The sequence below is a fragment of the Lottia gigantea genome (assembly GCF_000327385.1).
Source record: "Lottia gigantea unplaced genomic scaffold LOTGIsca_121, whole genome shotgun sequence".
NCBI classification, from domain to species: Eukaryota; Metazoa; Mollusca; class Gastropoda; family Lottiidae; genus Lottia; species Lottia gigantea.
This window is the reverse complement of record NW_008707245.1, coordinates 398,099-412,512: the sequence shown is the minus strand read 5'-3', so window position 1 is coordinate 412,512 and position 14,414 is coordinate 398,099. Positions and strand designations below refer to the sequence as shown.

At 35.7% G+C, this 14,414-nt stretch overlaps 1 protein-coding gene across 1 annotated transcript; it reads left to right on the top strand.

Annotated features, from left to right (window-relative positions):
* The first annotated feature begins 1,221 nt into the window (after nt 1–1,221).
* On the top strand, nt 1,222–13,781 carry LOTGIDRAFT_237885 (hypothetical protein). Its single transcript, XM_009048428.1, has 27 exons — nt 1,222–1,323; nt 1,588–1,708; nt 2,136–2,359; nt 2,595–3,059; nt 3,371–3,464; nt 4,302–4,385; nt 5,081–5,239; nt 5,582–5,656; nt 5,924–6,060; nt 6,730–6,863; nt 7,114–7,324; nt 7,445–7,482; nt 7,570–7,681; nt 7,807–7,920; nt 8,116–8,250; nt 8,579–8,672; nt 8,843–8,968; nt 9,118–9,218; nt 9,335–9,481; nt 9,560–9,613; nt 9,704–9,802; nt 10,112–10,221; nt 10,464–11,034; nt 11,236–11,310; nt 11,449–11,544; nt 11,632–11,749; nt 12,522–13,781. Exons 2-27 carry the CDS (start codon nt 1,618–1,620, stop codon nt 12,728–12,730), a joined length of 3,873 nt encoding a protein of 1,290 aa, XP_009046676.1. The 5' UTR covers nt 1,222–1,323; nt 1,588–1,617; the 3' UTR covers nt 12,731–13,781.
* The last annotated feature ends 633 nt before the right edge of the window (nt 13,782–14,414 follow it).

Sequence of the window (14,414 nt, the reverse complement as noted above, 5' to 3'; positions counted from 1 at the left end):
GTTGTTAGGGTGGGGTCCATAGGGGCGGGGCCTAACTCAGGAAGTTAGAATTAAGCCCAAGCAAAATCTTCTTCAATTCAGCAGAGATTGATTCATTTACAGTGTCTTTGTACAAAATCAACAAGATTTTTGGCAGCTCAAAATTGTCAGAAATGAGTTCTCTGGATCTTTAATTCTTTAAATTATCTGAGTAAAAAATCTGAGCCCCAGCACTAATTCATTCCTAGCGACGGGGGGCTGTTTCAACCATTAAAAAAGACACAAATTGTTTTGTTTTTACATTCTTCTTTATTACAATACCTCAAATGGGATGAATTTGGCATATAAACAACCACAGAGTTTTAAAATTTGGACAGACAGAAATTCGAACATTATTACTTAAGGGTACTGGTACTGGCTTTTAGCCTAAGTCATTACTGTCATTGATGATATATTTTGTTACTAAACTGCCTAGCAACTGGTTAGATTGACCAATATAATATACTATTATTTAGGTACCATACCAGCAGTAATTTATTTGAGTACCGGTAGGCCTAGTGGTAATAATATAAAATTATGGTCAAGAACCACACTGTTATTCCGTTCATGATCTCCCATAAATGGTCATTTAGCTAACCTATATATCGTGCCTGGTAAATGTCAATAACTTCTCATTGACTGATAGCTAGACAATCTTTGGAATCCTTCCATCAGTCAGGCCAAACCAAATAAACTTCATTGAGTGAATGGAATTTGGAATTTGGTCGATAAAAAGTTCTAGTTATCTCAGGGGCAAGCCGTCTTTTCAGCATGACATTCGACACGAATGGGAATTTGAAGACAGGGCTACGACTGACACGGACCATAAGTTGTACCAGAACTTGTTCTGATGCCAGAAAAATAATATAAAGTGACATACTTGCTAAACTTCAATAAAATCCTGCATAATTTCTTCTCTATTTTTGTAGACCGGAAATGGAATTTGAGATCGATGACCGATTCAAGGGACTGAACTCCATGAAGAATCAGACCACAATTACAAGTTATTTTTTTTCACAGAAAAGGCCCATCCATGAGCCTATAAATTTCATGATATTTATTTGCAGGGTAAAATATGAAGCTCCAATAAATTTTCTTGGAACTTTTTAATCCCACCCCCTCCATTCAAAAGAAAAAAAAAGGCTTCAGACAACAAACAACTCGGCCAGTCGCAAATTCAACTCTCTAATGTTGGAAACAATGAAAGTCTACACGTTATTTTCATTTTTCTACAACTAAATTTATTCTAGTTTCTATAATAAATAAAATACAAACAAACATAGCTATTACCTTTCACTGTCATTCGTAAGTTCTATCTTCTTAGCCCACGTCCATATCAAATCCATTGACCAACAATCTGAAATCTGTCTGCTAAGCCATGTTTTGCCAATGTGCGTTTCTAATTCGTAGACAAATCATCAATTGAGGAATAAGGCGGTGAAGAACCACGATGGCACCTTCCTGGTATCCCCCCCCCCCCCAATGAATCAATGGCCATCGCAATTTCTTTGAAACAGTTTAGTTTCAGTTTCTGTTTCTGGTTAACCACATTTATTATTCTATTTTCAGCTTGACAGATAAAAGAAGAAATTAATCAAAATGGCAGACGACAAACTGAAGTCTATGAAATCTTTAATAAGAGCAGTATTAATGAGCAGTAAAGATGGTGTAGCTACAACTAGATTATTAGGTAAATAAATAGTGTAATCGTTCTTAAACATCCTAAATCCTAAAAATTTTAAATGGCATCAATTTGCACCATTCTTATATCAGTCCGAAGTTTGGTGCCAACTTTGCTGTGAATTAGTTTTTGTATGATTATGTTTACAAGTAGGCTACTGTGCATTTATAGTTTCCATTTTCAAGATTCCAATTGTCTGGCAGATATCTGCTTCTTCCTATGGGCATGGCATCTTTGGATATTTCCAGCTAGTTTCCCCCTAACAGTGTTAATAAAAATGAAAACAGTTCGAATTGTTCAAGTCATGTCTAATTTCAACAGATAATTCCAATTTTAAATCAGATGTCCAGCTAACTTTCACCTGTCAGTATTGTAAATAAAATCGCATCATTTTATGAGAATTAGAAAAATGATTTGGTGTCATTTCTAATTTTAGCCGATTACAGCGAGTTTGCTGGGGAATATCTGCCGTATAAAGAGATGGGGTTCCCGAGCGTGATCAAATTTATAGAAAGTATCCCCGATGTAGCCAGGATACGATATGACCATAAAACAGGGGAAGAAAGAGTCATGGCTGTAGCCGATGAATCTACAGCTCATATACAGAAAATGGTCTCCAAACAGAGGTCTGCTAAAAAACGCAAGAAAGCTTTGCCTAAGGTGAGTGCTTGGCTCTATTTCTGGGGTTATGTCCCACTATTATGTTCCTAATTTAGTATTTTATTTAAAACTGCACTTCCTTAACAGATAGATGCCACTGTGGTCCACTTTATCCAAATAGCTTCGTATTACTTGTTGAATTTTTCTAAGACAAAAAAAAGAATATTTAGGAAAGAATGTCCTGCCTTATATATGATTGGATGAAAAATGAAATTTTAAATTCTGCTTTTTTCAGGTCATGCACAGAAGACCCACAAGACCAGTAGTACCAGGCAGACCGCCCAGAGGACCTCGCCCACCTCCTCGGGGACCTTACAGGGGTCCACCATATGGGGGTCCACCTTATGGGGGTCCACCTTATGGAGGTCATCCTTATAGAGGTCCACCTGGCTGGCAAGATTACGCTAGAAAACCTATGTACCCGCCTATGGCTAGACCCTACAGTTCTCACGGCAGACCGGCTGTCCGACTGGACCCTTATGGTCGAGCTATATCTCCTTTGTTACAAGTACCACTGAGTGAATTTGGAGGCATGTGGGATGATAATAATAACACACCCAAAGACAATCAGAGTCCTGTGAAAAATTACACTGTCACTGTGGGAAATGTGGTTAGCCCCCGTTCTGGAAATTTTCACAGAAAAGTATCCGACAACCCTTGTGGGGAACCTTATGATGATAGACGAAAAAATCCTCATCCGGTAAGTCCTGTGTTTCAATGAACAATGCCTTCTTGTCCAATCTCTAAAATTCAATTTACCAAACCTAGTTTTTCTGATGAATGGCATCTTCACAATGTCAAGCAATTACGAATTGCTTCTTATACAAGAAATGAGCCTAATGAAGTCAAGGTATAAGATGCAGTTCATAATATCTTGACATTGTGAAGATGGATGGAGTCTTTAACATCCAAAACTTTAGTCCAAAGTTGAATTTATTTCTATGTTTTAACTGACATATTTTTTGTTTCGATTCCTGGCTTCTGTTTAATTACTTTTGAATTTCTTTCCAGGGTGCAACAAATGATAAAAAATATGGCAGCAGTTTTGAAAAGCCACCAAGATTCCAGAAAAAAGAAGAGAACTCTTCCATAAAACCAGTTGCAGGTACAGTTTTCTACATTTTGAAAATTTCCAATTTTTTTTATTTGCACACAAATAGGTTGGAAATTTCTTAATTTTTGATTTTTAATTTTTCCAATTTGGAAGCTTGTTTTGTTAATTCGTCCTGCCAAATAGGTTTGGACATTTCTTTTCCAATTCCAACCAATAAGCTTTGAAATTTAACGTTAATTTTTTCCTTCTTTAACATGACATTAATGACTTAACTTAATAACCTATCTTTAAGCTTTTAAGCATTCAAGCTTCTCCAGTAATATAACAACATAAGCTTCAAACTTTATTAAAAAATTCCTGTTTGCAGATTTGTTTGCTTATGATTTTCTCTACAACTGCCTTATTTCCAAAACTTTGTGCCATTCACTCAGCACCATTCCTGCTTACTCTTTGACATCTGTGATTCCTGACATTTCAGAAAAAAATTTAAATTACGGCGCCATCAAATCACAAACACAAATGGAATCAAAATTACTTGTCCTGGATAAAAACACAATATACGAAAATTTCTTTTGAATCTTTTGAAATTTTGACTTTAAAGAACCTGACAGTGAAAAAGTTTAAAGTGACGGAGACACACATTACTGACATGTTAAAGGGATTGTTGCTAGGGCTGTTTATTTTGGAAATTCACCGCCCGGACATTTGAACACGAAAATCAAAATCTTGTACCAAATTACAACGAGAATGCACAAATTCAGAAAATCTAGCTCTTCAGATCAAAATTGCAATCAGTCATTTTGGAGCTTTGCTCAGACATGACTGGTAAATACAGATAAATTAACAGCCCTGGTTGTTATTATTGTTCATAGTTATTGTTATTTTTAGTTGTTAATCCTAACACAATGGAAAACTGGGATTCACCAGAGAAATATCCCGTTCAATCCACACAAATTGAAACAGATTTTTCATGTAAGGCTTACTTCCCTTTATTACGCATGCATGTAAAATGCCCAGTGTGCTGAATAGACCCTGTGTGTCCCTAAATTTAAAATTTTGAAATTTTTGAAATTATACTATATAAAGCATAGTAATAGAAACATAGGGCATAGGAGTGAAAGGCATGGGGCATTTTACACCCTCCAAATTAATACTACAGTAGTCCTTATTACTTCCTTGTTCAAAATGGCAGAGTTTTTATAAGTTACAGTCTTATTTTTCCTGCTTATATTGTCTCTTTAATACCTACAACAATAACATTTTCTATCATGTTTCACTTTAGCATGTAACCCTCATATTAGGGAGCGATTATAATTAATAATAATAGAGAGAAGAGAAGGCTACTTTTAGTTTCTTTTCAATTTTCTTGGAAAATAAAGTTCTTATCTATTTGGAAATTTCCAAGAAAGACATCTTATATAACTTACTTGTTTTTATTTGGGCATGGGAACACTGGTTTGATTAGTTTTAAAGAAAATTAGATATTAAATAAGGAGAAATTTGAATTTATTGAAGTTAAAATTATATGGAATTTTTGTAATGGAGATCAAAAGTAATTCATTTTTATTTTGTACTATCATGCCTGATCATTCATTCATTCATTCATTTTTGTTCACTGTGCTTTTAAGCAACGAAATATTGTCATTCTTTCATTTAAATTTTTGCAGCTGATTCATCTGACAGCTGTGAATATTTAGAACTTTTGGAGGATTTTTCTCTCCACCATGATGTTGAGGTTAACGTGGATACGACAGAGGCTAGAGTAGGATCAATAACTGGACATTTGGGACTTGTCCACATGAAGGGAAGAAATATTGGCAGTGTTGGTAAGTCCTCTATCTAGCTTCTCCTATGTCTAACCCCCTGGGGCCTGATTCTTAAAGACTTAACTTTAAAATGATTTCAGTGTTCCAGTCATCTGATCGGTCAATCACTAAAATTGATTTTAAATTCAGGTTTGTTATCCAATCAGATTACTGTATTTCTAAAATCTGGAGTTGATTTGTGGAGAATAAAGCCCCCTGTTGGAAAACTAGCTCACATGCAAAAAGAATTTAGATGGGGACAAGAAATTGCAGCCCTGTGTGCTACAAACTGTACAGAATCCCCAATTCCTTAATATGTGTATGAAGACATTAAATAATAAAAGATGGCGTTGATTCTTTCAGAAGTTTTTGAAACGGAGCTAGCTGCCAGGGAGCAAGCAGCTAAAAATGCCTGTAAAGAATTCAATATCACTAAAGGTAAATATGTGATCTATTGGAAATTTTCACTGTCAGGCATTTTTACCCACAAATTTAGATAATCTTGTCTCATTTGAGGAGAATTTAATTTTCGTTTCTGAGAGAGCTCAGAGCTTAACTTACATGTGAAATAATTGGGTTTTTTCTTCAAGCTCTGAGCTAAGCCTACATGTGAATGATTAGGTTTTTATTTGAGCTCAGAGCTTAACCTATAAGTGAAGCTGTAAGCTTAGTTTATAAGTGAAATAACTGTGCTTCTTTCTTCAGAAAATGTATACCAGGACAGATCAGAGACATCAGGTAATTCTAGTGCTGAAGCACCGCCAGGACAAATCCAGGCCATTAATACAGTTCCTGATGCCTCTGCCAAAGTTCCTGTAGAAATTAAACAGAATATAATGAAGGTAGGTATGATATAAGGAATGTCAGATTTTTAGTCAATAGTATGTTGAATGTCAGTTGAATGTCAGCATTAAAATACATGATATATTGAATGTCAGCATTAAAATACATGATATATTGAATGTCAGTTGAATGTCAACATCAAAATACATGATATATTGAATGTCAGCATTAAAATACATGATATATTGAATGTCAGTTGAATGTCAGCATTAAAATACATGATATATTGAATGTCAGCATTAAAATACATGATATATTGAATGTCAGTTGAATGTCAGCATTAAAATACATGATATATTGAATGTCAGTTGAATGTCAACATCAAAATACATGATATATTGAATGTCAGCATTAAAATACATGATATATTGAATGTCAGTTGAATGTCAGCATTAAAATACATGATATATTGAATGTCAGCATTAAAATACATGATATATTGAATGTCAGTTGAATGTCAGCATTAAAATACATGATATATTGAATGTCAGTTGAATGTCAGCATTAAAATACATGATATATTGAATGTCAGCATTAAAATACATGATATATTGAATGTCAGCCTTTAATTAGTCAAATGAATGCCAACCATTCAAAAAAAATCCGTTGAATGTCAGCCCTGAAATACATGATCAATTGAATGTCAAATTTTTGATCATCTCTGCCAGATATTAGAAGAGATCACCGAGAGAGGACTTTGGGGTGCAAGATTTAAGGTAAGATATACAGAAGAGTTTGGACCAGCACCAGATGACTTGATAGAGATGATACAGCAGTGTACTGATATTGCCAGAGTTGAAATGTAAGTTTACCCCATTGCCCAATCCACTGAGTTTAGTCAGTTGTCTTTAGTTATATCTTGGAACACTTATAGACTAGTGTTCAGTCATCTTAGTTAACATTGCCAAGAGGTTTTGCCAAGGACCAGCTGGTGGAAAAGATCCTCAGAACCAAAACTGTTATTTTCTCTTGTATTAGTAACATTACAAGTTTGTGACAACTTCAGAAGTTTAGCAAAATGTTAAAAAGGTTCCAAATTTCTAAAATTTCAGAACGCATGACAGACCTATAATATACGTCATTAAACAAGAAAAACAGAAAGAGCCAGAACCTAAACAGCAAGCAGTAGAAGTCCAAAAACCAATCCAAAATACTGTCACACCACCAGCCACTAAGTCTTATTCAGCGCGTACTATTCCTATCATAAAACCAACTGTAGCCTCAGCTGGCAATTCCTTACCCCTCATAGTCAACCCTTTTAAGGTATGTAAAGATGCTGAGCCTTTTTTTTTTTCAGTTAAAAGCAATACCTCACTGCTCAACATTTTGAAAAAAAAATTTGAAATAGAAACTGATTTTGAAGATTATTTTCTTATATTTCAGGGCACTGTTATACCACCAGCTCCAGAAATGACCATTGGGTAAGATTTCTTCATTCATAGTTTAGCCTTCATTCCTTTATTCATTCATTCAGTTATTCATTCATTCATTCTTTCTCTCTATTCCAGCACGGATCACATAGCCTATGTAACCTATGCCACATCAGTAACAGAATTCTGTATACAGTTGGAAAGTAGCTGCTGCGATCACATAAATGACGTGCTCCAAAAAGTTTGCAAGGTAGGCAAATTCTTTTGTATGTCCTTAAATGCTACTCTTGCTACATAAGATGCCAAAAGATGAAGAACATCGTGTTTTCTATTTGCAGGAATAAGGTTTTGACGCCATGTCTTCTTTCCTTTCAGAATTTACCGAAACCAGATCCAAAGTATGTAGAGAAAGGTATCTACTGTTCAGCTCTGTACAGTGAAGATGAACAGTGGTATAGAGCTATAGTCATGACTGATGTAGTAGACAGGGTAAGCATTGTCTGCTTTTTATTAGTTGAGGTCCACCTTGTTCCCTGTTATCTAAATAGCTTGGGCATGTACTGTCAGTCAATCAGTGTCTGAACTTGATTAGAAGAAGAATTGTCTTCAGATCATGAGTAGCCCACAGAAAAATGGACAGAAACTACAAGAGTTACTGTTAATCCAATATAAATTATCTTCCAGAAGTTAACGGTCCGATTCGTAGACTATGGTAACATCGAAACAGTTTCATTGGACAATATCAGGCAGTTACCGCCAAAAGTGGTCAACCAGCCTGAGCAGGCTATAGTCTGTTCTTTATATGGTATCAAACCTCCAGTAAGTACTTATTTGAAACAGACTTTAGGCATAAGTTTTGATAAAACCTTGAGCTGCTTTTTGACCAGGTTTTCCATGTCAGTGATACAGGTCCTATGGGCTGACATGGGAAAAGCCTCTAGTTGTTCAGATGGGACAATAAACCAAAGGACAAAAGATCCCTTGACAGTCGGTAGTCTAGAAAGAGTAGGCTTATGTTGCTCTTCTGGCAAAATTTCCATCCTTGCACACTGCATGGCATGCCCTTCTTCATCAGCTCAGTCAGTTGCAGAAAAGTAGAACATAAAACTCCATTCATTTCATTGTCAACTTCTATACTCTATTACAGCAAGGTGATACCCAATGGAGCAAAAAATCTTTACAGATATTGGCTGAATTTGTGCAAGATTTAGCCTTAATAGCCCAGCCTGTCATTATACAAGGTATGTTGGCCATTATTTTATCTCTAGTCAATCAAAGTGTGGTCCCTTAATGAGAAGAATTAACAGGATTAAAGATTCATTTGTTCATTAATTCTAGCATTAATTCATTCATTTTCCCATTCATTCATTCTATAAAGATTCATTCATTCATTCATTCTCTCTACTTCTAGATGGTATATATGACGTCAATCTCTACCATGTTGATGATAAAGAAAAGTCTGTCAATCAGATGTTATTGGACCAGGGAGAAGCTGTAGTATTGTCATCACCTCCACAACGATCTCCTGATGAACCAGGTAATCATCCTGTTCTTCAGTAGACGCATCATGATCCATTTTCGGAATCAAGAATTTGCTTAAGTATTTGTATTGTGAGACATTTTATCTTGCTGTATTTTCAATGCAGCGATTCTGATGATTGATGTTGTATCCTTTGTTATTTTCAGAACTATTAGATATCCCTGATGAAAAGTTTTTGGATGTGTATGTCTCTTTTCTCAGTCCCATTACTGGTGTAATGGTTAGGCTAGTTGGTGATCAGTTCTCGGTAAGGCCTTGTTGAATAGAACATGTATATATAGATGTCCTTGACACATAAAGTATCTTTCTGAGCTCTTGATGCTCTGTACTTTAATGATCAAGAGTTAATGCCCTTGATTTCAGGATAAATTAGAAGAGTTGGAAGCAGAATTAGAAAGTTTCTACAAGATCTCACCCTTCAACTACATAATTACAGCTGGGATGGTGTGTGTGGTCACCTTGGATTCCTTGTACCACAGAGTCAAAGTTCTATCTATAGAAGGAGACAAGGTAAGCTGGTTCTTTTGGGGATTACAACCAGAAACTGGCTTTTAAAAATACTGTAATCTGATTGGTTGATAATTTTAGCGATTGACCAATCAGATGACAGCCATATCAAACCCACTGGTCCCAGATAACACAGTGAGTTTGTGTAAAAAAGTTTTGAGTTATTGCCCTTGTCCTATCACGATATGTTTTTGTCCTACACAAGACAACTATGGTACATTTTAGGCTGAGTGTTATTTCTTGGATCATGGTGATTCTGAATTGATATTAAAAGAAGTATTAAAACCAATTGATGTCGATTTGAACAGAAAACTTCCTTATCAGGTAAGCGTATATATATTTTCAAAATAGTTCATCACTATACTCAATATAATCTCATTTAAAGATCAATCAAGTCCAAAAATCATACATGACTGGTTTGTCCACTCAACATCCCTTTTGGAATCAGGGTTAACCATCATTAACCATCTGAACACTGAATGTAAATGAAATAAAACCTTGTATTCATTGACCTATGGGCCATCACTAACAACTGTTAAAACACCTCCGTCCTCCAAATAATATAACTTAAAGCATATGTAGAATGGCCCCAAGAAAGGTCAACTTGAGCCCTCCATCTTTCGTCCTTTCCAGGCTGTAAGTGTAAATTTATATGGTTTAGAGAACTACTTAGTTGATCCCACAACATTTGATCAGTTGTTTCTGGTCGTGGCTAAAATCTGTGTGGCTGAGGTGGTATCTAGGTAAGGTTTTCTTTTAGCAATTACTCTGGTTCTCCAGGTAAAAGTGTCCAATCGTTCAGTAGGGGCACCTGAATACTATAGACTGAATTGCCCTCATTGCACACTGCTTGCTTCATTAGCCAATTCAAGAACAGATAAGATTCAGATGGGAGCTTAAAACAGAATTGCACCAAGCTATGAACATGCAAAAACAGTTGGATAATGTCCACAAGCTCAACACACTGTCCATTTATCCATTTCAGGGATGGCAAGCTAACTGTAGTTCTGTATGACACAGACGGAGAAGAAGATCTCAACATCAATGAACAGATCGCGAAGATCCTCATTTCCGAGGGAAAGACAATTGATTTGAACTTATTCTCGTGCAATGTGGGACCCAGTAATTCCAGTGACACTCAAAGTGTGGGTAGCAACGACTCTGGACCTATCCACTCCCGAACAGACATCCCCAAAAACATTGTGAGTCCTTTCGAACCGAAGCAACAGAATGATCTAGCTGCTGAAGCTGTGAGCTCCATGCAAGCCAACTTTGACAGCATGACCTTAAGCAAGAACACTGTAGAGACAGCCAGCCTCCCGTCCGGGATCTCCAATAGTGCTAAGTCATCCTCTTCCAGTATCTATACCTGGGATAAATCTCAAAACCGAACGTCGACGCCCACAAACGGAGCGTCCATAACCCCTACTGTGATAACCAGTGTCCCACAAGCCCCATCAACTGCTACTGTGATGCCACCTTATGTTGAAATCCCTCCTGTGGGTAAAATGCTCCCTATATATGTTCTGTGGGTTGCTGACCCAACAAATTTTGTGGTAAGTAACTGTGGCAAATTGATGTATCTCAATACAACATGCTACTATACATGTATTGTATACGAGGGAACAGCTTAGCTTAATGACCCAAAGTGGTCTTTCCAATGAGAGAGGCAATGCATCTATCTGATGGTAGGATATCTGAAGCATTCTTTAATTAGTAGGATATAAAACTCTATTGTATTTCTGTGTGTATTTCAGTGTTTACCGTATGATCAAGTGGAAGATCTAGAAAGATTTATGGTTCAACTTAATGACCATTATGCCAGAGCTGTGGTAAGCATGTCAAGTTTTTCCTGGGCTGAAATGTACAAAACTGGTTGGGGTGTGTTCTGTTCACTCTGGAATCATCAAGAATTTTCTTTTCAAAATAACCGTTGATAGTATTATTTTAATTGAATAGTCTATTTATAGTTTGAAGAAGTAGAACCAGAAGTTGGACATCTTTATGGTGGTCAGTATCTTGGAGCCTGGTACAGAATGATCGTTAAAGAGATCTTTGGAGAACAGGTAAGCTATTTAAAGCGTTGTCCGTCTTTATTTGCCCACCTGGTACAGAAAAATAGGACGTAAAACTCCATTCATTTCTATTTATAGCTCAATGTATATATGGCTGACTATGGGGAGTACACCATCTTAACAGCTGAGGACCTTCAACCATTGCCCAGAAAGTTCTGTTCCCTTCCTTTCACAGCTTTTAAAGGAAAACTTCATGGTAGGTACCTCGTGATGCACCAATATTGGCATTTCATTGTGTTTGGTTAAAGAATGACCAAGGACTATCTTGTCCACTGACGAAGTCGTTAGCTATGTTAACCCTTTGAAAGGAGATTGGAGTGATGCACTTGAGAGAGTTCTTAGCTTTACTGATTTTCTGAAAGGAATGCTGAGCGAACAGGTTCATCAGAAGAGTGCCTTTAGGTACTCCAGAAGGTTGAACATGCCCTAAATGAAGTAAAGGGAAACTTCAAAGGGATTCACGTTGAAAATCCCAGTTGCAGACTGGCAGTCAGTGCTTGAAAAGGGTGAAGAAGTTTTTAATTAGATTTTCTTTAATTTTACCAGATTTAAAATGGTGTCATGATAGAGGTTTGTGATCTGTTCGTGTTCTGCACTCTTCAGAATTACTGTGTTTTAAAATTCATATTTTGAGACTTCACGCTGTTAATGTATTGGATTTTTCTAAGGCTTTTTGGGAAATGGCTAACCAAAGTTTTGTTTTGTATTGGGGGCACAACACTTTGATGATAATGCACATGTTTAAAATAGAGTTTAATGTCCTATTTTTCTAGTTTTAAAAGGACTAATGAAGACACAACGCCATGCAGTATGCAGTGAAGGACCTAGATTATTCATTTTAAGGTTCTTTCCATGTCAGTCCTTCCATCCAGGAGAAACAAGGCACATAACATTGTGTTCATCCTCCATTTTCTTTTTGAACTTTAACCTTTAAACTGTGACCCTAATTTGAACTATATTTATTACAGGTCTATCCAGTGTTGGTGACTATTGGTCAGAATCCTCCAAATATGCCTTTATGCAGCGGGCTCAAGGTCGCAGCTTCTTTGCCTTGATCTGTGATAAAGATGAGGAAGAGAGGATGATCTCCCTTAGATTGATTGACACTTCGGATGAAAACGAAGATGTCTGCATCGATGAAGTTTTGATTAGTATGAATTTAGCTCGAAGATCTTGAATTATGTATAGGGAGATCCCTGCTTGAGGTTGTCTATTTCAAATACATAGATGTGTGCTTCACCCTTGATACAACATGGTAGCATAAGATGTATTTGAGAACATGAAGTTAAGTTTCAATTTGCATGTGTTCATTATTACTGCAAATATTTCTCATGTTCGACTTGAAATAAATTTGTGACTTTTGAGTATGATTTTCAGTCAGTATTAAATGTCCCAAATTCCCAACTTTCCCCTAAATCATAATATTCTAGTCAATAGGGTTAAATATTTGATATTTATGTACAAATAGTATAAATAAAGTCTTGTTTTTTTGTCTTTTTTTCATATTTTCTGCAAGATCAATTATGAATCCTATATATAATAGATTTCTAAAGAATTCAGGATAATTTAGTAGCACTTTATTTTTGTGTGAATAGCCAAAGACAGTTAACCCTTTGAATACTGAACTGTTCACATTGAAAACTATTTGTGTTCAAAGGGTTAAGGATTGAGATATTTGAAAAAAAGGTGTATATAATTTTGTTTTTAAGGTTTTTGATTTGTTAAAATTTTCCATTCCATTTTTTTCATTAAATCTTAGTGCTTTTAATCCAAGTTGTTTTTCCTCTAGCAATGTAGGTCTAATATATCTTTGCTTTGATTTGATAATACCTAGTGACCTAATTAAGCGTCATACCTAGTGACCTAATTAAGCGTCATACCTAGTGACCTAATTATGCGTCATACCTAGTGACCTAATTATGCGTCATACCTACTGACCTAATTATTTTGTCATACCATTGGTATAGTACATACTCGTACCAAGTGGATTCTTAAAGTGCAAAAAGACAAGGCACAATGTTCATTACTGTTTATGATATATCAATTTCTACTAGACAAGATGTGGATGCAATCGTTATTTTCTGCTGTATCAATACACTAGATATTGTATTTGGTTTATTGGCGTCTGAAGATAATGTTATATGATTGAAAACAGTTGATATCTTAGTACTATATATCGCGTATTGTTAACTGTATTATCTTGTAAATAAAGATTATCTTGTTTTAAATACTTGTAATCTTTTCTTTCAATTCACCCCCACTCCCTACTATTCCCGAGTAGCACTACCCATCTTCATTCGAGTTCGATCAACGTAACTATTGCTAAAAGTACAATATATACAAGACATTTTGACGTTTTCATAGACATGTTATGATTAAATTGACAGATGATATGTTTTGATTGGTATATTTTGACCTATTTGATTGATATATTTTGAATTATTTGATTGACATGTTTTGACGTATGTGCTGGAAAGGTTTTGACATTTTTGATTGACGTGTTTTGAAATATTTGAGATATTTTGACGTCCATTGCATAATAATATATATGACAATTTTGTTTCTTTTACAGATATGGTTCGTTTTCTTTGTAATTTAACCAGTTTTCTAGCATTGCATTTCATCGTTGTATTTTAGGTGGTGTTGATTTCAGAACATGCTGTTTTGAAAACACTTTGACCTCTGTTCGATCAGTTTGAAGTCAAAGTAGGGGAGAATTCTGTTGACAACCTGTCTTGCAATTTCCTCTAGAAATTGAGGCCAGTGTGCTCTCTAAAAATGTGCTGTTTTTCAAGGTGGAAAAGGGGGGTGGGGCTGATTTTTTACGCCGGATTGTGTGAACTAAATAAAGACAACTGTTA

Bases quoted from the DNA above. Each gene is read 5' to 3' on its own strand.
- LOTGIDRAFT_237885 (XM_009048428.1), top strand. From the start codon at position 1,618: ATGGCAGACGACAAACTGAAGTCTATGAAATCTTTAATAAGAGCAGTA. The intron at 9,614-9,703 runs GTGAGTTTGTGT...GGTACATTTTAG, and splicing joins CACTGGTCCCAGATAACACA to GCTGAGTGTTATTTCTTGGA. The intron at 10,222-10,463 runs GTAAGGTTTTCT...TATCCATTTCAG, and splicing joins GTGGCTGAGGTGGTATCTAG to GGATGGCAAGCTAACTGTAG.